Source organism: Myxine glutinosa, chromosome 12, assembly GCF_964187855.1.
Source record: "Myxine glutinosa chromosome 12, kmMyxGlut1.1, whole genome shotgun sequence".
Lineage (NCBI taxonomy): Eukaryota > Metazoa > Chordata > Myxini > Myxiniformes > Myxinidae > Myxine > Myxine glutinosa.
The window spans coordinates 24,443,583-24,467,660 of NC_136272.1; the positions used below are offsets into that span (position 1 = coordinate 24,443,583).

Genomic DNA, 24,078 nt, shown 5'->3' on the forward strand with positions numbered 1-24,078 from the left:
CCCTTAATATAATACACACGGATAAGCAACCTGAATGGTAATTCACATACATTCACATAAATATGTAACACTCCCCCCCTTCAAGAAAGAAAGTTTGAACCCAGCGAAAACTTTCGTTGCCGTCCAATTTGGAGAAACAAACCAGATAACTCAACCCCCCCCACATTATCCGTTCCCCCCGGGCACAGTTATCACTTAAAAATAAAGCAACCAAAATTTCACCACAACCCCTCCAGATTACTCCCTCTGGACTAAGTACCAACAACGACATTGTCCCTGCCCAACCAAACTCCATCTCATGACCCTCTGACTTTGACCGTCAGTTTCTTGGGAATGAAGGTTAAGGGGTTGATCAAAGATCCAAAGTTAAGCAACTCGATAGCACTTTTTCCGGGAGGCCAAGCCGAGCATTCACTACATGGATGCCTTGAGGAACGTGGAGTTCACGGTTAGTCCGTGCATGAAAGTTCACTACATGGACGCCTTTAGGAACGGCGTTCACGGTTAATTCGTGTAGGAATCTTGGCTCGGCGGCTCCGCCGCCTTCAGTGCTTCAACTTCTCAGAACTTCCCTAATAATTAGGGTGGGACCACTGGTCCCTGTAGTCCCATGAATAGCGGTCTCCTTCTCGGCCACCATTTTGCCAATCCTTCCTTCGGGAGCGGCCATAACTCAGGGAGCCTCCATAATAATATTGATTGCGGCCACCACCAAAACTACCGCCCAGTTGTCCTCTCCTGTAGACCTCTCAACGCCTACGAAATGCCTTCCCTACTGTTATGGTCCGACCCTCCAAATCCTTGCCATTCCAATTCTTCTCTGCCTCTCTGGCGTCTTTTGTGCTGGCAAACGTGACAAAGCCGAACCCTCTTGACTGTTGCGTTTCCCAGTCTCTTACCAACCGCACTTCCACCAGCGGCCCATATCTGTTGAAGACAGAGGTCAGAACTTCTTCCTCTGTTTTGAAGTTCAGTCCCCCTACAAATAACTTGGCACTTTTGTCGCCATCCCGAGCTGGTGTGGTGTTATTTTCCCTGCTGGGCTCTTTACCAACCCTCAGGTTACCATAAACTTGACCCCCGGCCAAATCATTCCCGATAACCACAGATACACCCTCTACAGGAAGCGTGGCTTGTAAACCGACGGTGACCGGTCCTGACACCAAATCGGACTCCAACTGGATGACCTGAAGGGGAGCACTAACACCGCCCCCGATCCCCTGCAAACGAACACTATCCCCCGTTGCCGTCTCCTCGGACCATGGCAAAATGCCTTCAAGCATTAAAGATTGATGGGCCCCTGTGTCCCTCAATATCCTAACCGGTCTCCGGTTAGTCGAGGCTCCATCCAGTGACACAAACCCCTCTGAAATAAATGGTTGGTAACCCTTTTGATGGCGATTTCTTACGCTAGCCATCGCATTCGGAGTTGTAATAGTCGGACTCCGCTCTGGGTTGTCCCTTTTCATGAGGTAACAACTGGACATCAAGTGTCCAGGTTTCTTGCAAAACGCGCAAGTAGGTCCGGAGGAAAAACTCGGGGTCTGCCTCGGGCCCCCCGAACTATAAGTTTGTCTTGGGCCCGCAAGCCCCGCATCCCTCTGATTTCGAACCGGTGGGGTATCATAGTTGTCCCCATAATCCTCTCGAGGCCGCCGCCATGTATGGTCGTTCTCCGCACCTGCTGTTCCCCACCTCCCCTGCGGAGATCTAGGCGAGGAGTTAGGTTCGTGGACCCCTATTCGGTGGGTTAAGGCATAATCATCTGCCATGGTGGCTGCGTCCCACAACTTTGGTACCTTCTTTTCCTGCAGGTACACTTTGATGTCCTCGTGGACACACTGCTGGAATTCCTCCACCAGGATCAAGTCCCGCAATGTCTCGAAGTCTTTCCCGACTCCTTTTGACTCACACCACCGATCAAACATGTTTTCTTTCACTCTGGCAAACTCCACATGGGTCTCACTCTCCCTCTTCCTGGCATTCCTGAATTTTTGCCTGTAAGCTTCCGGAACCAACTCATAGGCTTTGAGGATGTGCTTCTTCAGTACCTCATAATCTGCACATTGGTCCATTGGTAGCGCCGAATAAATTTCCTGAGCTTTCCCCACCAGCACACTTTGCACGAGTATGGTCCATGCCTCCTCCGGCCAGTTTAATTGTCGAGCCACTTTCTCAAAGTGTGGAAAAAATTTCGCGACTTCTTTTTCACTGAACGGTGGAACCAGCCTCACATGTCTGCCCACATCCCAGGTTTTCTGGTTAGGTGTCGACCCCGTCAGCAAGGGTGGTGCCTCTCCCCGTTCTCTCATTAACTCCAGCTCCTTGAATTTGATTTCTTGCTGAAGCTCCATGTCACGTTCCTTTAATTCCCTTTCCGCTTTTCTCTCCTCTGCTTCGAGGTCCCTTGCAGCTCTCCTTTCCTCTGCTTGTTCCTTTTCTCTTCTTTCCTGGAGTTCTCTTTCCACTCTCCTTTCCTCGGTTCTTTCTTGTGCTGTTTTCTCTTCCAACCTTTCCTGGAGTTCTCGTTCCACTCTCCTTTCCTCTGCTTTTTTGTCTTCTAACCTTTCCTGGAGTTCTCGTTCCACTCTCCTTTCCTCTGCTTGTGCTTTCCTTTCTTCTTCTTTTAACCTTTCCTGGAGTTCTCGTTCCACTCTCCTTTCCTCCGCTTGTTTCTCTTCCCTCCTCTCTTCTGCTTTCCTCTCTTCTTCTGCTCTTTCCTTTTCTGCTTTCCTTTCTTCTTCTGCTCTTTCCTTTTCTGCTTTCCTTTCTTCTTCTGCTCTTTCCTTTTCTGCTTTCCTTTCTTCTTCTTTAATCCGTTCCTGGCTCCGTAACTGCAACTCCAGTTTCCGGAGCTCAACGTCTTCTGGTTCTTCGGGTAGCCACTCCCAGGCTAACTCGTCCCATGTTCCTAATCCCACCATAGATTGTATCACCGTGGCCTGCAACTCTGCCTTCCTCAAATTAGTTCGGACCTCCAAGTTAAAATGTTTGGCCAATTTCAAGAGGTCCGACTTTAGCAACGCTCGGAACTGTGCCTCACTCGGTGTTACCCCAAAGTTCTGTGCCACAAACGCCATGGTGCCTATCGTTAACACCTGTTAACCTTCACCCAAGATTTTACCCCAATTTCTCAAATTTTTTTTTTACCAATTAATAATTAATTAATAAATTTTAATTAATAAAAATTATTATTTTATTACTTTATACAATTTTAAATCCCGGACGTAGACCCAATTGCGAAACCGCAAATCGTAATTTGGACGAGCCCCCAATTCTGTTACGTGGTCCCCTCGGTGAATACCTGGTCTCAGTGACCCCCGGACCGTGAGAGGAACTTCGCCAGAAAGCTGTATTATATATGCGCTTTCGCCACGCAAGCCATATGAATTTCACCCAAGAAACAACTGACGTTCACGGATATATTTCAATGGTAATGATACCAAACAATTTCAATGACACAACCATCAACAATATTTCAAGGACACAACCACGGAGATTTTCCCCGAGCAATCAACCATACATAATCATCACCAATTCCCAATTCACAATCAATTCCCTATGATTAAGATGGCCATCTTATCCATGTGTGTCCCGGTGAGTACTCACACCCCCTTTCGGTCTCTGCTCCTCACAATGTCTCTGGGCCCCTCCTGACCCAGATACGGCTACTGGTCGGCGTCTCCGCACTCGGGCGGTTGAACGAACCCCGGGTGGACGTTTCTCCACCGGGCAGGTATCGTACCAGGCACCGTGGCTGCAGCCCCTCGTGGCCACGCGGAGCGGGTACGGTAGAGCAAGCCAAACCCCACGCCGCTTGCAAGGCGCGTTAGGCCCCAACGTGCGACCCGCACGCGTCTGTTTGGACGGTGCCGCGAACGATTCCAGACGCGGGGTCGATGCACGGCCCCACGTCAACTTGACGTCTCCACCGGGCAGGTATCGTCCCGGGAATTCCTCTCGCCGGACAGGTTTCGGAACGCCGCTGTTTTCCACGCAGCGCAAGGTCGATTCCACCTTTTGTCGGAGCGGGGCGAGGAAGAAGAAAAACTCGTCCTTTTTCCTCGTGTCTTTTCCTTCCGTTTTCGGTCACTTCCGTTTCCGGCCACTTCCGTTCAGAAGGGCTCCTGACCCTCCAATCACAACAACCCTTAATATAATACACACGGATAAGCAACCTGAATGGTAATTCACATACATTCACATAAATATGTAACACAAGGATGTGTCCTCTGAAATATCACTAATCAAGGATGTGTCCTCTGAAATATCACTAATCAAGGATGTGTCCTCTGAAATATCACTAATCAAGGATGTGTCCTCTGAAATATCACTAATCAAGGATGTGTCCTCTGAAATATCACTAATCAAGGATGTGTCCTCTGAAATATCACTAATCAAGGATGTGTCCTCTGAAATATCACTAATCAAGGATGTAACTTCTGAAATATCACGAATCAAGGATGTAACCTCTGAAATATCACTAATCAAGGATGTATCCTCTGAAATATCACTAATCAAGGATGTAAACTCTGAAATATCATGAATCAAGGATGAAACCTCTGAAATATTACTAATCAAGGATGTATCCTCTGAAATATCACAAATCAAGGATGTAACCTCTGAAATATCACGAATCAAGGATGTATTAGGACTTCCGTTTCCGGTCCCTGGAGCAAGGAAGCGTCTTCGACCTCTGCACTGCAGCAAAAGTTATAGTATTTTTTCCATTCATGTCTTCTTCAATTTCTACTCGTTTTTTATTGTGCATGTGTGTTGCAGTGTGTTTTCCAGTTGGTATTGATTTGCAATTCTTGCAAACTTTTGTATAATTTAATCGTTTTCTGTCCCACCGCGTGCACGGCCTGGTTTCTCTTGGCTTCCCTACCCCCATAGGTGTTCTGTGAATTTAAGTTCTTTCCTTCGCTGTATTGCTTATTTCTTCGATTTTCTCTTCTCCCCCTAACTTCCCCGACCATCGACCACTTGTCTAACGTTTTAAATCTCTTCAAAGTCTCTTCTCGTCACGGCACGCTGTCCACGCGCGCACGCTTTCGAAGTTAAGTAACTTTTCGCAATTGTGTTTTTGTCGAAACTGTATCTTTCTTTCGGTTTGTGTAACTATTGGTGTCTCTTTAATAGTATTCTTGGTGTTGGTTTTTCATACCTGTGTACAGAATCGTCGGTTAGTTCGTGTCGCGTATTCTGAGGCCTAGTGTAGTACTAGTAGGCTTCCGTGTCTTACCTTGGCTTGCTTGAGGCTTTGTTTCTGTCTCAGCGGTTCTTCGATTGCGCTCGCAATTAATTTCGGTCTCTATTTTTCACGTTTCACGTTCGGTCTCTGTCTCTGTCTCTGTTTTCATCTCAACTCAAAATATATATATATATATATATTCCCTTCTCTGTTCTTATCCGTTGTTCGTTCTTATTTGTTCGTTCGTTCTTCGACCACGTTGTTTGTGATCACGTGTTCACGTCGTTAAAAAATGTTTCAACTGTCCCCTGAAGAACTGTATTCTGTCATATACTATAACACCTTTTTCTTCTTCTTCTTCTATAAAAGGATGCTTTCGACTTGCTCACCAAATCTATTCATTCCAAAAAAAAAAATCCATCTCTTACAGTTACAGTGCCTCTTTCATACATTCCCTAAACTCTCCAGAACTCCACCCATCCTTCAGCGTCCTCAAACGTATTTTTGACTCGAAGGCCTCAAGAAACTCATTTTGCAAGAAATGTTCGTTTCCCATTAATCGTACATTTTTCAAAATCCAATCTCACCCCTCCCCTCCAAATCTTCCCCATCACCCCTTCCCTCCAAAACTTCCCCATCACCCCTTACCTCAAAAACTTCCCCATCACCCCTCCCCTTCAAAACTTGCCCATCACACCTCCCCTCCAAATCCACCCCCTTGCCCCTCCCCTCCAAATCTTCACCATCACCCATCTCTTTCAAATATTCCCCCTTGCCCCTCCCCTCCAAATCTTCCCCATCACCAATCCCTTTCAAATCTTCCCCCTTGCTCCTCCCCTCCAAATCTTCCCCATCACCCATCCCTTTCAGATCTCCCCCCTTGCCCCTTCCCTCCTAAACTCCCCCCACACCCCTCCCCTCCGAGACTCCTCTCTCACCCCTCCTCCTCAAAGCGTCCTCCCCGCTTCTTCCCCCTTCCAACTTTCACCTTCATCTCCCTCAACCTTCTGCCTCACTCTTCCCCCTCCTCAAATAACACATCACTGCGCCTCACCCAATTACCACCAAACCTTTTGTCCGCCCCATTCTTCCCTTTCTCCAAGCTATTCTGAAATCTCTGACACACCTTCAACAGCTCTCCCTACCACTTCCACATCTTACCCTACCGCTCCCCCCCCCCCCCTGTTCTGTATCCGATGCTTCCCCTTCCTCTTCTTTAACAGTATGGACCTCAAACATCCGGGGCCTTCGCTCAAACTTGACTGATCTCTCCATACAGGTTGCTTCTGACAAACCAGACATGATCTGCTAAACAGAAACTTTCCTCCTTCATGATGTCTCTGTCTGATTCCTTGGTATCTCTCCCAGGTTACTCACTCCTCCGATATGATAGACCTGAGCCCTCGTCCTGGAGGGGGGGGGGGGGTTGCTATCTTTATAAAAAACTCTTCCTCACTCGCCCTGCACGGCCCTCTCTCCACCTCACCCCCAGGAATACCTTTGGCTACGGCTTCCCCTTCGCTCCCACCTTTTGTTCATATGTGTGTTGTACCGTCCACCAAACAGTGATGACTCCATTTACATTTCACTGTCTGACAACATGGACCAACTTCTATCCACTCATCCCAACTCTCTCTTCCTCATATGTGGTGACTTCAACTGTCATCATGCCAGCTGGTTGGGCGTGGGTTCCTCTCTCACCAGTCATGGCACCTCAGCAAAGGACTTCTGTGACTCACTGAGATTGACACAATCCGTCAATTTCCCGACCCGGATCTCAGCCAATGGAGTATCTTCTCTTCTAGACTTGGTAATGACAAACTTCCCTGCTAATGTCTGCTGCTCTTCTTCTGCTCCAATCGGTTCTTCTGATCATGTGCTTGTCAAAGTGGACATCTCTCTGACCATTCTCAGAGAGCCTCCTCAGCGTCAACGAGTCTGGCATTTCACTCAGGCCAACTGCCATGGTCTTCAAGCAGCCATCAATCGTTTGGACTGGTCTCCCATCTCTACCGCCTCTGACATCAATTCTTCCTGGGAATTCTTCCAAAGTAAATTGCTCTCTCATGTACAGATTTATCCCATCTCGTCTTCAGTTGTCATACCCTTCCTCCCGTCCATGGTACACGGAATCTTGTGGTGAGGCTATTGCCCAGAAACAACATGCTTTCGTCTCCTGGAAAGCAAATCCAAAGGAAGGAAATCTCATTTCCTTTCACAAAGCCCGAAACAAGTGTGTGTCCACCCTCAGGAGAGCCAGGAAACAAGATCTCTCCGTTCTCAGGACAGAACTCTCTTATCTGTCTCCCTCTTCCAAATCCTGATGGCGTCTGGTCAAATCTGTTTCTGGTGTTTGTTCCCCCTCCATCCCCTCCCTCACCTCAAACGGGCACACGGCTGACTCTGCACGTGAAAAAGCAGAATGCCTCAACTCTGTGTTTGCCTCTAAATCTTGTGTCCCAAAACCGTCCCTCTCTGTACCCACCGTACCCAGTCGCTCCTGGACTCTGTGTCCTTTCCTCCTGACAAGGTGGAAAAGTTTCTGTCAACCCTCGACTCTGATTCTGCAACTGGACCTGACGGCATCAGCTCACGGGTCCTAAAATCCTGTTCTTCCGCTCTTTCACTCCCTCTCTCTGTTCTCTTCACCCTCTCTTTTGCTCAAGGTCATCTGCCATCTGCTTGGAAATCTGGCAACATCACCGCTTTGCACAAAAAAGGTGCAAAAACAGATCCCAGCAACTACAGACCAATCAGCCTTCTCCCAATTATCAGCAAAGTCATGGAATCCATCATTGCTTCAGATATGAAATCTTTCCTCTTCTCCAATGGCTTGATCTCTGATCATCAATTTGGTTTCAGACCTGGTCACTCTACTCTGGACATGCTGCTTCTGCTTTTCAACAATGGATAGAGGTCCTCAATGCCAAACAGGAAATTAGAGCTGTCTCCCTTGACATATCACGTGCCTTCGATACGGTCTGGCACCCCGCTCTGCTCACCAAACTCTCCTCTTTTGGTATCCATGGAAATCTCCACGCATGGCTGGCGGACGTCCTCTCTAGTCGTAGTCAACGTGTGGCCCTGAATGGGTTTCTCTCATCTCCTCTTCCTGTTCAGGCTGGAGTTCCCCAAGGCAGTGTTCTGGGCCCTGTGCTTTTTCTGGTCTTCATCAATGATCTCTCTGACGCTCTTGAAAATCCTCTCTATCTCTTTGCTGATGACTCTACTCTCTGTAGCTCCATTCTTCATCCCTCAGATCTGCAGTCTGCAGCCTCCTCACTCTCTGCAGACCTGGACAAAATCACAGACTGGGCAAACAAGTGGAACATGTCTTTAAATCCTGACAAATCTCACACTCTTACGATGTCTCTCCGAAAAGACCGACTGGACAACCCTCCCATCAACTTTCTGAATAATCCTCTCCAAGAAGTTCTGTCACTCAAGCTTTTGGGGCTCACTATCTGCCATGATCTTTCCTGGGAAAACCACATTTCAAATCTGGCCTCCAAAGCCAGTCGTTGACTGGGCATCCTCCGTCGTGCGAAGTCCTTCCTTGGCACACCTGAGCTCCTCACCACATACAAGGCTTTCATCCGCAGCTCAATGGAATACTGCTCTCCCCTCTGGGCTGGTGCTCCTGCCTCACACCGAGCTCGTCTTCACGCTGTTGAAACCAAAGCATTCAGAATCATTGGAATCTCCCGCGATGAAGCTAATTCGAAGGGCCTTTCACTCACTCACCGCAGGCAGGTTGGTGGTCTTTCCGTCTTCTGCCGTCTCCTCTCTGGCCTTGCCCCCCCAGCCCTCTCTGGGCTCTGTCCCCCAAATATTCCTACAGGTCGCACAAGATCTGCCTGCAACCCTCTTATGGTTAAACTGCCAAAATCAAGACTCTCTGCTCACCTTCACTCCTTCATTCCTCTTTTCTCCCGCCTCTGGAACAAACTCCCTCACTCTCTTCAATCGCACTCCTCCCTCCAGGTCTTTAAAACAGTTGTTCACCACCATCTCTTATCTTACCCCATCCAAAACCTTGATCTTTTCTACCACCGCTAATTTCACCCCAATTCCACTTTTTTGAAATACCAACTTCTGTCCTGGAATTCCTTGGTGTCCTTGTGTTTTATACTTCTCCCAACCCCCCCCCCCCCCCCCTTCCCAAGCCCTCTCCCTCCCACACATCTCCCTGCTCTTAAATGTGTGCTCTCAAATGTTTGTGTGCTTCCCCTTCTCTTGTCTTCAGCTCCCTCTTTTTATATATTTTGTTTGTCTGGTTGATTTGTTTGTGAAGTAAATGTCAGCTCTTTCACGAGCCTCGATTCAGTATACAAAAAAAAAAAAAAAAAATCCTCTGAAATATCACTAATCAAGGATGTAACCTCTGAAATATCACTAATCAAGGATGTATCTTCTGAAATATCACGAACAAAGGATGTATCCTCTGAAATATCACTAATCAAGGATGTAACCTCTGAAATATCACTAATCAAGAATGTATCCTCTGAAATATCACTAACAAAGGATGTATCCTCTGAAATATCACTAATCAAGGATGTATCCTCCGAAATATCACTAATCAAGGTTATCAAGGACGTGTCCTCTGAAATATCACTAATCAAGGATGTAACCTCCGAAATATCACAAATCAAGGATGTATCCTCTGAAATATCACTAATCAAGGATGTAACCTCCGAAATATCACTAATCAAGGATGTATCCTCTGAAATATCACTAATCAAGGATGTAACCTCTGAAATATCACAAATCAAGGATGTAACCTCTGAAATATCACTAATCAAGGTTATCAAGGATGTGTCCTCTGGAATATCACTAATCAAGGTTATCAAGGATGTGTCCTCTGGAATATCACTAATCAGGGATGTAACCTCTGAAATATCACTAATCAAGGTTATCAAGGATGTATCCTCTGAAATATCACTAATCAAGGTTATCAAGGATGTGTCCTCTGGAATATCACTAATCAGGGATGTAACCTCTGAAATATCACAAATGAAGTATGTAACCTCTGAAATATCACTAATCAAGGATGTATCCTCAATATGACAGTACTAATCATATCAAGAACGTTTATTTGACATCACAAAGTTATGTGATGTGGTTTCTGCATGATTAAACTCTCTTTTTTTTTTCTTTCACTTTTCTCACTCACATCATTGAATGTCTGATCTTCATCCTTACAAATGACTGCATACATCACTTTTGTAGGTGCGATAGTTTTCAAATTAGGAGCATGGAGTGCTTTTATGCATTATTTGATGCAATTTTCCACAATGACCTCCCACAGACTAATTAAAGTTCACAATCAAAATCTGTGTTCTGATTTGAGGATTGGAGCTGGTAGTATGGCAGATAGGTGCAGGAATTGTGCCTTTGGTGATACAAGCATGGCATTTGGCACACATCACATCACAAAGAAGTGGAGAGCATCTAATTGTACCTCAATGCGGTTGAACCAATCTAACTTCGATGTGACAGCAGGAATCGTGTGTATGTGGGCTGGCAGGATGGCCTAAAGATACACACACTCGCTTTGAAGCTGTCGAGCCTGGGTTTGAATCATGACCCAGCTTTAAACTGCTTTCCTGGTGTTTCACAGGCAGGGTGATTTGATTCATCATTGTGTATGTGTATGTCAGCCCTTAAACTTGGGGTTCCATCTGCTGACATCAGTTCATGGATGTTAAAGATCCCCATAGTGTCCTTGTCGAAAATTCTGCTTCCGGGTCACTCGCCTAGCAGGCTGAGCTGGGTCGGTCGTCCTTTGTATTTGATTGATTCCGTTGGATATAGCGTGTGCTGTCGTGTTGTGCTTTGTGTGAATGACTGTGATGGATCCCTGTTTCGTTTCCTGGCTTCTGGCGGCGTGTCTGCCCATGAGATTTGCAGTACTTTGGTTTTTACTCGCCACCAAGTTGACAATTTCGAACTGTGAGTACCCGCCATGTTTTTTCGCTGCGCCTCACGCGGCCCCGGTGTGCGCCTCTCAACAAGACAGTTCTTTTCCCGTCTCGCCCCATCGATCGTTCCACCGCTCGCCCCATCGCTCGTTCCAATGCTCGTTCCACCGCTCGCCCCATCACTCGTCCCACCGCCCGCCCCACCTCTGCACGCACCGCTGCATGTACCAAGCTCGACCATCCGCTCTAACTCCTCTATCTCGAGGCCTATTCGCTACACTCGGCAAAACTTTTGTCTTTAAACAACACCACTCAATTGTCTCCTGGACTCGTCTCAGGCCTTAGAGAACTTGAAATCGGCGTTGGTCTCCAGAGAAAACGCACAAAGCGAGGCGGGAGAAGAAAGCAGAGAAAAATACAGATTGCGATTTCTCTTCGCGACCAGCGACGGCCGGGCACACATTTTAATAATTCCTGTGAAAAAGTGTCCCCTGTCAACTTCAATAACCTCATCTATCCCTGTAGAACATACACAGCACCAAAACAACACCGTTCTGACCTGTATCTCACCTTATTCAACGCTCAGTCTGTAAGTAGTCCTGAAAAGCGAACCGAAATTACCTCTTTTATTCAAGATAACGATATCGACGTGTTTTTTCTGACCGAAACTTGGCTCCGACCCAGTGGCGACGAAGTGAGGTGTGCTGATCTCACCCCACTTAGATACACCCTGCAGTCATTTCCTCGCTCCTCCAGGGGGGGGGGGGGGCGTGACTGTTATTGACAGCGACAACTTCTCTCCCTTTGTCTCCTTCACCACGACTTTTTCGTTCGACCATTCATCCAAACGAGCTAGCCCATGTCACCTTCACTCTGTCAGAAAACACTTCATTTCTTCTGCCTCTGCCGACCTCCACCTAACCGGAAAAACAAGCTTACTGACTATGTTCGTGACCCAGCTTCCTAATCTGCTCGACCACTGCAATACTCTTCCTGGTTTCGTCTCAATTCTTGGAGATTTCAACGTCCACTACGACCAACCACAACATCCTCTCACTTCAAAGATCATCGACCTCCTTTCTACTTTTAGACTCGGTCTGTCTCCCAACCTACACACGTTAAAGGACACATCCTGGATTGGTCAGTGCACAGATGCGATGATCAGTTGGTGCAGTCCACGTCAGTGACCTGCGCTATCGCCTCGGACCACTTATGTGTCACCAGCCACCTGAGTATTGCTGTTCCTAGTCTTCAGCCCACCTTCATCACTGCCCGCAACATCCGTGCCATCGACCGTTCCGCCTTTAAAGAGGACCTTCACACCCGTCTCTCTGGCCGTTCCGATGTCACTGTCACAGACATCTCTCTTATGTAGAAGGTTACTAAATGCTACAATTGAAAAGTTGATTCAATCACATTCATGATAAATGGAATGTAAATAACTTTCTAGATTTCGTTTTCTTTTTAAATGTTTTTTTTTTAGAAAACTTTAAGGATAAGGGAATTTTATGCAACTGGGCCAAATATTTTTGGCATTGTATCAAAATGTGCTCATGTGTGTTTTTAGGATTGACATCTGTCCATGTGGGGCCTAAGCAAGAAGGATTGAACAGGTATATTTGTAAGGAATGAGAGTCTTCCAAAAAGTTTGAGAACCTCTTTCATGAAATATGCCTTAATTCTACTTTTTGCCATTTAAAACCGTAAATAAAGGCCTTAAGAAGCATCGACTGAGCCCTGGCTATAAATCAATCGATTAAATGAACTTGGTGAGGAAAACCATTGTGAAACGATCAGTATTTATTTTAAATATTTATAGTGTAATAAGTTTAAGTAAGGTGGTGTAAAAGACACTGCGTCAATCGCGGTAAACTTCCGGATTTTTTTTTTTGACTTTTAAAATCCTTATTTTATTTAAATTGAATTTTATACTTGAACACTGTCGAACACAAATCACCTTTTTACTGCTTCCAAAAACCTCCAGTTTTGCAGTAATTGCATATCTATTATCTATGGTAATAAAAGAGAATGTGCGTCAGTCAGTCAGTCAGTCAGTTAGTTAGTGTGTATGTCTCCTACATAACTCCAAAACCATGAAACCTAGTGGCCCAAAGATTTGCATGCATAATAAGGAAACTTCAAGGGAGCGCATGAAAGAAAAATGGATGTTTGTGTTAATTTAAACATGCCTTTTGGAGATAATTAACCAGCTCGTTAAATTAAAACAAAAGCAGGCTTTATCCTTGGTCAGCGTGCTATCCCTTCCAGGGGTCTTAAGCTTTATTTCGGCCAGTTCAAAATTGCCTTGCCTTGGAACAGGCCGCAGTGGTTTCTGCATGATTAAACTCTCTTTTTTTTTTTTTTCACTTTTCTCACTCACAACATTGAATGTCTGATCTTCATCCTTACAAATGACTGCATACATCACTTTTGTAGGTGCTATAGTTTTCAAATTAGGAGCATGGAGTGCTTTTATGCATTATTTGATGCAATTTTCCACAATGACCTCCCACAGACTAATTAAAGTTCACAATCAAAATCTGTGTTCTGATTTGAGGATTGGAGCTGGTGGTATGGCAGATAGGTGCAGGAATTGTGCCTTTGGTGATACAAGCATGGCATTTGGCACACAGTCAGAGTATGTCCTAAGAAAAATATTTGGCTCTTGGGCCATCGCAGATTTGTCCTTTTTTGAAAAATGGCCGCCATTGTTGTCACAGGACAAATCTGCGATGGCCCTTAAGCCAAATATCTTCCTTAGGGGCATACTCTAACTGTGTGCCAACTCTCGTGCTTGTATCATCAAAGTCACAATTCTCCCAAATATTTCACCTATCTGCCGTACTATGGTGGACTAAATAACCTACAAAATCTGGAGTGAAATCTGTAAAAGTTAAGAAATTAGCGATTCTTATAACTATAGGTGTATTTATGTAAGCAAGGTTGTCATCCCTCATTCTGCACTGTCGTCTTAATTAATACCTCCGTAGAATAGGGTGTCATTCTACTGAGACCTGCAATACTTGTGATTAATATTTGAAGTCTTTAATTTAAAAAACCGTCCTTTTTATGGCATTTTGTATTTATACTGTATACTGCCAATGTATCCAGGGGTATGTTCAGTTACCAAGCAGCTAGCTAGCCCTTACCATGCCAGCCGTTCCTTATCAACGGTTTTGAATGGAGTGCTTGCTTGAGTACTTTCGCCACTTGGCGAATAAGAAAAAAAAAAAGAACCACCTTTGGAGGCCATTTTCCCCCGCAGAGCAGCGGATGGCCTTTTTCGGGCACCGTGGTCCCCTTTTTGAAGCAATGTTTTATGTCCGGATGCCCTTCCTGCCACCAACCCTGTTGGTCATCTCTTGCGACACACAGGGAATTATCAGCAAGCTGGTACTCAATTTGCCGACCTTGGAAGGATGACAGGCTGAGTCAACCCCCCTGGTGTTAATTCAGCGATCGACCAAGATTCGAACCCAGGATCCTAGGATCCCAAGCCAGCCCCCCCCAACCGCTAAGCCAACACCAGGCCAGCGAGTGCTCGACAATAAACTTGGGAACTGAGCACACCCCATATTCATAACATGGCGACAAGGATAAACATTTATACCATGACTTCTTTTGGCCACATTGATGAATTTGACCCTTAGTAGGGAAGATTTCGACATGACACGTGGCAATGACGCAACTTGGGTTGGTCGGATTCAAAAGGTGACTTTAGATAGTCATAGAAACTATTTTGGTGTTAATGGATGTGTGCCTTTCGTCATAATTTGAATATTCCTGCATAATTTATCCAAACATCAGCAAATTTGGTCTGTGGACAATTAAAACATTGCAGAATCACTCTCAGAACTGGACAGATGCAGAGAGTGCAACTGTTTTTTTTATACAATCCTAAAGGGAAAAGTAGGCCCTCTATCCAATAAAAAAAAACAAAAAAACAAAGTCGTATGCCATCATCAGCTTTCGTCTTACAAGGATTGCACATTGAATTCAAATTTGTAGGTAATTGTATAAGGTGTGCCCAAAGACCTGGTTTGATAGTGATGCTTCGCCTGCTTCCTTTAAGGTTTAATGTAACTTCCACTCTGCTTCGCACTCCTTGTCCATCCTCTGAGAAAGGTCGGAATGAGAGGATCTCAGAGCAGTTAACATTATTCAAAACACCTTCATGGTAGTTCTGGGTGCATTCTAACCGTCCTTGAAGGAGCTGCGTCTGCAAATGACATATTTCACACTTTAATAGGACTACCAACTCGATGTAAGAAATAGAATAATACAACATCAATTAACTTCAGTTGAACATACCAATAATGACAAAATACTTCTCCAATTATCCAATGGCACATAAACAAAATTTGCATCACAAATACCATGAGCAACCTCATCTTATAAAGCCAAAGCTAGTTTCTGTTCAATATTAAACTATTGACAAACATTTCCGGAAAAGAAAAGGAAAAAGGTAGTTTCACAGTTTCCACACCACAATCTCCCCCTTCCCACCCTCTTGTCCCGGCCTTCCCCAATTAACAAAAAGATTACCTGAGGTATTTGCCTTAAAAAAACAAACAAAAAAGCTTCCTCTGCTACATTCACAGCACTATTTCTGATCAACACTGACCATTAAACACAAAAGTCATTTCTCCACCTTGACACGAATTTCCACAAATATATATATTTTTCCTTGAGTAATTTTCAAAATCGATGTGTGAAAAGCAAGTCTCTCTTGTTACAATTTTTTCCACTCCTAAAAATGTATTTATGGAATTTACTTCTCATAATAGTGAAGCTCTGAGGTTTGTAACATTCTGCAATCAGAGAAGGTATCTTAATACAACAACAACAACAACAACAACAGGCATTTTAAGGCCATTTGCCCTGCAAGAGCGGGGATTAGCCTTGCGGTCCCCATGACAATGTTCTCCATTTTGCCCTATTTTCTGCATCTCCCCTTGTTAACCCCCTTGCCCGCATTTCTTCTTCGACCATCTTTAGCCAAGTCTTTCTCGGTCTTCCCCGTCCTCTACTTCCTTCGACATTCATTTCCATCACTCTGCTCAACCAGTCCCTTTCATCCTTCCTCAACACATGACCAAACCATCTCAACCTGTTCCTCTTCACAGCATCCATCACAGGCTCTATTCCCATCATCTTTCGCAATACATCATTTGTCTTCCTCTCTCTCAACGATACTCCACACATCCACCGAACCATTCGCATTTCCACCCTTTCCAGCCTTCGTTGCTGCTATACGTTCATGACCCATGTCCTGCTCCCATAAATCATAACACTTCTCACACATGCAGCATACACCTTTCCCTTCAGCTTCAGCTTCAACGACACTCCCCTCCTCGTCAGCACGCCACTCAGTTCCCGAAACGTCTTCCATGCACATCTCACTCAAGAAACCGTTGCCGAGTCTGATCCACCTTCTCCATTCAGCATGTCTCCTCGGTAACAAAATGTTTTCACACCTTCCAGCTTCATGCCGTCTCCAAGATCCAACTCAACATTTCCTCCATCTGCAGCTCCCTCTGTGCACACCTTACACTTGAATGTAGCTGCCACACTGGTTAATGACCCTCTCAAACCACAACATTTTTGATGAACCCACTCAGCGCACATTGGACATTGAATGAAATTCACTCCGACACCCTTCCTGCACACAGCACATGGCCACTTCCCAGTTCTTTCCACCTCACCACATGCTTTACCACTTGCCATCACCTTCGTTTTTCCGATATTCACCTTCAGACCTTTTGTCTCCAAACATTCCTTCGACTTGTTCATTTTCTCCTTCAGTCCATCCATACTTTCTGCAATCAACACCAGATCATCTGCATACAACAACTCCCACGGTAAACCCTCCTTTACGTTCTGAGCAAGCACCTCCATGACAGCTACAAATAGTAGCGGACTTAGTACCGACCCCTGATGCACTCCCACCTTCACCTCAAACTCACCATTGTTCCCGTCCTTCGTCCTTACAGCTGTGCACGCTCTTTTGTACATTGCCATCACTACTCTGATCAAGCATTCCTCCACTCCTAACTTCCTCAATGCTCATGTCACTACTTCACGTGGAACCCTATCGAATGCTTTCTCCAGATCAACAAACCCAAGAAACAACTTCTTCCTCTTCTCATTGAGACAGAAGGTATCTCAATGAAGCAAACAATTCAGAAAATGATGTTCCGAAATGTTATTTTATCAGTCAAGTAGTTTTACATGAAAATTCCCATTCACGTCATCACCAAGCAAGAGGGTGGATTAGGTTGATCAATGAAAATATGAAAGAAACTTTACAATCACTTACCCTGAAATGGCATGTCTTGCATTGTTTTTTTGCAAAAACGGTATTGCAAAAACGGTATTTTTTGTTTTTTGATTAATCAATTATTTGAGGAGTTATTTAATTATTAGCGATTAATTAAGTACTTATCTAATTAATCAAATTTCCTTTCTCTTCTGACCATTAACTCAGGCACCTTTTGAGTTAGGAAGCTGATATTTGGACATGCCAATGACCAGGTGATTTAGCTGCAAAGGCTATTTTTGATTTATTGTACACCGCACCTTTCCTATGCCATCTCCAGGCATTGCAAATCGTCATTGCTGGGCACCGAAGGGGGCTCGGCAGTGACGCACGCTGAAAGGGAGTACTCAGTTTTCACTCTGTTTGTTTGTTGGACACCGCACCTTTCCTATGCCATCTCCAGGCATTGCAAATCGTCATTGCTGGGCACCGAAAGGGGGCTCGGCAGTTGTTTTTTTTGTATACAAGATCGAGGCTCGTGAAAGAGCTAACATTAATCACACAAAAAGACAAACCGACACACAAAACACAAAAAACAAGGGGAGCGGCAGACAAGATGGGGAGAGAGGGGGAAGGACACAAAAGAGAGGGGGAAGAGGGGGAAGGACACAAACACAACATTTGAGAGCAGGGACATCGGGAGGACTTGGGGGGAGGTGGGAGAAGAATAAAACATATGAACACTGCAAGGACTCTGGGGTGAATTACCGGGGGTAGAAAAGATCAAGGTTTTCGATGGGGGAAGATAAGAGATGATGGTGAACAGCTGTTTTAAAGACCTGGAGGGAGGAGTGGGATTGAAGGGAGTGGGGGAGTTTGTTCCAGAGGCGGGAGAAAAGGGGAATGAAAGAGTGAAGGTGAGCAGAGAGCCTAGACTTTGGCAGTTTAACCATAAGAGGGTTGCAGGCAGATCTTGTGCGACCTGAAGGAATATTGGGGGGACAGAGCACAGAGAGAGAGCTGGGGGAGCAAGGCCGGAGAGGAGTCGGTAGAAGACAGAAAGACCACCAACCTGCCTGCGGTGAGTGAGTGAAAGGCCCTCGGTGTTGACTACATCGCAGGAGATTCCAATGATTCTGAAAGCTTTCGCCTCAACAGCGTGAAGCCGAGCAAGGTGTGAGGCAGGAGCACCAGCCCAGAGGGGGGAACAGTATTCCATTGAGCTGCGGATGAAAGCCTTGTATGTGGTGAGTAACTCAGGTGTGCCAAGGAAGGACTTCGCACGACGGAGGATGCCCAGTCGGCGACTGGCTTTGGAGGCCAGCTGGGAAATGTGGTTTTCCCAAGAAAGATCATGGCAGATAGTGAGACCCAAAAGCTTGAGCGACAGAACTTCTTGGAGAGGATTGTTGAGAAAGTAGATGGGAGGGTTGTCCAGTCGGTCCTTTCGGAGAGACATTGTAAGAGTGTGAGATTTGTCAGGATTGAAAGACATGTTCCACTTGTTTGACCAGTCTGTGATTTTGTCCAGGTCTGCAGAGAGTGAGGAGGCTGCAGACTGCCGATCTGAGGGATGAGGAATGGAGCGACAGAGTAGAGTCGTCAGCAAAGAGATAGAGAGGATTTTCAAGAGAGTCAGAGAGATCATTGATGAAGACCAGAAAAAGCACAGGGCCCAGAACACTACCTTGGGGAACTCCAGCCTGAACAGGAAGAGGAGATGAGAGAAACCCATTCAGGGCCACACGTTGACTACGACCAGAGAGGAAGTCCGCCAGCCATGCGTGGAGATTTCCATGGATACCAAAGGAGGAGAGTTTGGTGAGCAGAGCAGGGTGCCAGACCGTATCGAAGGCACGTGAAATGTCAAGGGAGACAGCTCTAATTTCCTGTTTGGCGTTGAGGACCTCCATCCATTGTTGAGAAAGCAAAAGCAGCATGTCCAGAGTAGAGTGACCAGGTCTGAAACCAAATTGATGATCAGAGATCAAGCCATTGGAGAAGAGGAAAGATTTAATATCTGAAGCAATGATGGATTCCATGACTTTGCTGATAATTGGGAGAAGGCTGATTGGTCTGTAGTTGCTGGGATCTGTTTTTGCACCTTTTTTGTGCAAACCGGTGATGTTGGCTGATTTCCAAGCAGATGGCAGATGACCTTGAGCAAAAGAGAGGGTGAAGAGAACAGAAAGAGGGAGTGAAAGAGCAGAGGAACATGATTTTAGGACCCGTGGGCTGATGCCGTCAGGACCAGTTGCAGAATCAGAGTCGAGGGTTGACAGAAACTTTTCCACCTTGTCAGGAGGAAAGGACACAGAGTCCAGGAGCAGCTGGGTACGACTGGGTACGGTGGGTACAGAGAGGGATGGGTTTGGGACACAAGATTTAGAGGCAAACACAGAGTTGAGGCATTCAGCTTTTTCACGTGCGGAGTCAGCCGTTAAGCCGTTTGAGGTGAGGGAGGGGATGGAGGGGGAACAAACACCAGAAACAGATTTGACCAGACGCCACCAGGATTTGGAAGAGGGAGACAGATAAGAGAGTTCGGTCTTGAGAATGGTGAGATATTGTTTCCTGGCTCTCCTGAGGGTGGACACACACTTGTTTCGGGCTTTGTGAAAGGAAATGAGATTTCCTTCCGTTGGATTTGCTTTCCAGGAGACGAAAGCAAGTTGTTTCAGGGCAACAGCCTCACCACAAGATTCCGTGTACCATGGACGGCAGGAAGGGTATGACAACTGAAGACGAGATGGTATAAATCTGTGCATGAGAGAGAGCAATTTACTTTGAAAGAATTCCAAGGATGAGTTGATGTCAGAGGCGGTAGAGATGGGAGACCAGTCCAGATGATTGATGGCTGCTTGAAGACCGTGCCAGTTGGCCTGAGTGAAATGCCAGACTCGTCGACGCTGAGGAGGCTCTCTGAGAATGGTAAGAGAGATGTCCACTTTGACAAGCACATGATCAGATGAGCCGATTGGAGCAGAAGAAGAGCAGCAGACATTTTCAGGGAAGTTTGTCATAACCAAATCCAGAAGAGAAGATGCTCCGTTGACTGAGATCCGGGTCGGGAAATTGACAGATTGTGTCAGTCCCAGTGAGTCGCAGAAGTCCTTTGCTGAAGAGCCATGGCTGGTGAGAGAGGTACCCACCCCCAGCCAACTGGCATGGTGACAATTGAAATCACCACATATGAGGAAGAGAGAGTTGGGATGGGTAGATAGAAGTTGGTCCATATTATCAGACAGTGAGATGTAGATGGAGTCATCGCTGTTTGGTGGATGGTACAACACACATATGAACAAAAGGTGGGAGCGAAGGGGAAGCCGTAGCCAAAGGTATTCCTGGGGGTGAGGTGGAGAGAGGGCAGTGGAGGGCGAGTGAGGAAGAGAGTTTTTTTATAAAGATAGCAACCCCACCTCCAGGACGAGGCTCAGGTCTATCATACCGGAGGAGGGAGTAACCTGGGAGAGATAACAAGGCATCAGAGACATCATGAAGGAGGAAAGTTTCTGTTAAGCAGATCACATCTGGTTTGTCAGAAGCAACCTGTATGGAGAGGTCAGTCAAGTTTGAGCGAAGGCCCCAGATGTTTGAGGTCCATACCGTTAATGAAGAGGAAGGGGGAGCATCGGGTCCAGAACAGGGGGGGGGAGGGGTAGGGTAAGATGTGGAAGAGGAGGAAGAGGTAGGGAGAGCTGTTGAAGGTGTGTCAGAGATTTCAGAGATTTCAGAATAGCTTGGAGAAAGGGAAGAATGGGGCGGACAAAAGGTTTGATGGAGATTGGCTGAGGCACAGTGAGGTGTTATTTGAGGAGGGGGAAGAGCGAGGCAGAAGGTTTGGGGAGATGAAGGTGAAAGTTGGAAGGGGGAAGAAGCAGGGAGGATGCTTTGAGGAGGGGTGAGAAGGGAGTCTAGGAGGGGAGGAGCGAGGGAGAGTCTCGGAGGGGAGGGGTGTGGGGGGAGTTTAGGAGGGAGGGGAGGGAAGGGGCAAGGGGGGAGATTTGAAAGGGATGGGTGATGGGGAGGATTTGGAGGGGAGGGGTGAGATTGGATTTTGAAAAGTGTACGATTCATGGGAAACGAACATTTTTTGCAAAATGAGTTTGAGACCTTCGAGTCAAAAATACGTTTGAGGACACTGGAGGAGGGGTGGAGTTCTGGATAGTTTAGGGAATGTCGAAAGGAGGAACTGTAAGAGATGGTATTATATATATTTTTTGGAATGAATAGATTTGGTGAGCAAGACGAAAGCATCCTTTTGTAGGAAAAGAAGAAAAGGGTGTTATAATATATGAGAGAAAATAGTTGTTCAGGGGAGAGATTATACATTTCTAGCCGCGTGATCGCGAACGAAGAACGAACGAACAAAAAGAACAACAAATAAACGAATAAGACCTGGGAAGGGAAAAAAATTTTGGGGTTTTTTTTTTTTTTTGTGAGTACAGATATTAACAAGGAGGTACGGGGTGAACGACTGGTACGAAACAGAGAACGAAAATAATTAGCGCATTCGACGAATCGCTGAGAGAAAAAAACCACAAGGTCGGAGACGGTACGGTAGTCTAAGCCTACGAGTACTAGGCCGCAGAATACTCGATACCATTAACCGACGATTGTGTATACATGTACGAAAAATTAGCACCGAAAATTTTCCAAAAGATACGCTATAGGTACACACACCGAAAGATAGATACAGTCTCGACAAAAACACGATTGTGATAGATCACTTAGCTTCGAGAGCGTGAGCGCATGGAGCAGCTTCGAAAAGACGTGACCTCGCCGTGATCTCGCGGTGATCTCGCGAGATTTCAGTGACGCACGCTGAAAGGGAGTACTCAGTTTTCACTCTGATTGTTTGTTTGTTTGTTTGTTTTCTTGTTTATTTGTCCGGGCGATATCTCAGCCATCCTTTGAGCTCGGAAGCTGAGGCACAAGATATTTGCGTTTCAATAAGATGTCTCTATTAAAGTAAAATCATTGGAGCAGTGGTTGAATGGTTACATTTGGAATTTGTACTTGATTTTTCAGGAAAGGCAAAAGTAAACCCCTCGACCTCGTAGAGAAGGACAAAACTGGCTGCTACGTCAACCTCTTCATCAGTATGGGTGAGGTGGATGGTAATGTTGATCCGGACGTCGCATCAGAGTTTGTCTGCCGCATGTACGGACAAAGCAAGACTCGAGATGTCGATGAAGCATGGTTCAACAAACTCATGCAAATGACTGGCAAAGTTGCTCAGGTAACTAAGGCACGAGAAACTGAGAATATGATCATCATTATAAAATCAGAATACCTTAGAGCAGCTCTAATCATGCCTTTCATTGACTTTCAGGAGAATCCACTGGCAAACATCAAACGGATCGACTGTGCCCTGATGCCACCTTCTCGTCGGACCCTTGACATGAAGATTCGACGAACGCAGTATGTAACAGCATTGTGGACACATGCCGTGACAGCATCTCCTGGGGACGGTTTGTCACCAACCGACTGTGGATGGTCTGTGAATGACAACATCCTGAAGCCAACCTGGTTTGAAGGGCCAGCCATACCAGGCATACCAGGCAGCGAATGGCAGAAACAACGCAGAGGACATGGAGGTCGTAGGTGACAGCGAGTCAGAGTTGGAAGTAGAAAGTATTGATGGATTATTGAGAGATTCAGATGGCGAAGCATGGAGTGAAGACTCGGAATCAGAGAAGGAAGACGGGGATTACTGATAGGAGACAACTCTAGAGAATTTGAAATTTGTTTGAATGAATGGCTGACATCTGCTTGTGGTCATTCATGTGGGCTATACAGTATTATGCTGAACATTTTTCAGTCACTTTCATCGGGATTGGTAACTCATGAGCTCAGATCTAGTTCTGTATTTTGGAGTTGGGGAGGGGGGTTCTGGGTGTCTGGCAGGCATACTCCACCACAGAAAATGTCCAGTGGCCATTCATTGTTTTCTTTCTTTCTTTGCCTCATTCGAGGGACTTAATTTTTTTCATCATATGATAATCACATTACAAAACATAAATGTACAGACAAATGAAATCGAACTCTGTGCCATAGCATGTCAAACAATCTTTCTACCTGGCTTCTGTCATTTCTTTCGTTTGGTTTCTTGTTCAAATATAATATCAGTTCAGATTTCAACTCGTGTTAAAGAGCTCTTGCATGCGTTTTAGTACCAACGCACATCGTTGTGTTTTTGTACCAAAGCTCATCGTTGTTGCCAAAGATTAAATACATCAGGTTCTATCTTTTTTTGTTGTTTTTTTTCTCCACAATCAATGAGTATAAGTGTTTTGTTTTGATGTTTAAAACATTGATAGCATCTCCAGTTGACATTTCTATAAACTGTTCCCCTGATTAATCCATACCTGTTTCAGCAGTACGCAATTTATCCAACCATAATATCGGAAACGCTTTCTTTAATTTTACGAACTTAAAGGGAAATAATAGTTTCGGCAACGTATTACATTTAACAGATAACGTCAGCGTCTTTACAATACCCACGACAAATGACGCGTTATACCTTACAAATCCCTGCTTTTCCCATGACTTGAAATAAAACATCTGATTTTCAAAAGTTATGTTGCTGTTATTCCACAGTATTTTATTCTCAATTTTATTCTCATGAGGTTAACTCACAAGCTGATCTAGCTCAATTTTGGGGTGGTAACATTCGGGGGAATCTGGCGGGCACAACCCAC

The 24,078-nt window shown here is 45.5% G+C and overlaps 1 protein-coding gene across 2 annotated transcripts in view; it reads left to right on the top strand.

The window, feature by feature from the left end:
* The window catches only part of LOC137438099 (uncharacterized), a 144,171-nt gene that overhangs the window by 33,333 nt on the left and 86,760 nt on the right, over positions 1–24,078 (top strand). The window contains exons 6-8 of one of the 2 annotated variants that reach the window (XM_078766580.1): positions 12,683–12,728; positions 22,406–22,616; positions 22,710–23,950. The exons of the other annotated variant lie outside the window; for it this stretch is intronic. Of the exons in view, the coding sequence (XP_078622706.1) occupies positions 12,683–12,728; positions 22,406–22,616; positions 22,710–22,985 (533 nt within the window). The 3' untranslated portion in view covers positions 22,986–23,950. Of the gene's footprint in view, positions 1–12,682; positions 12,729–22,405; positions 22,617–22,709; positions 23,951–24,078 lie in introns of those variants that run through there. 2 annotated transcript variants of the gene reach the window in all.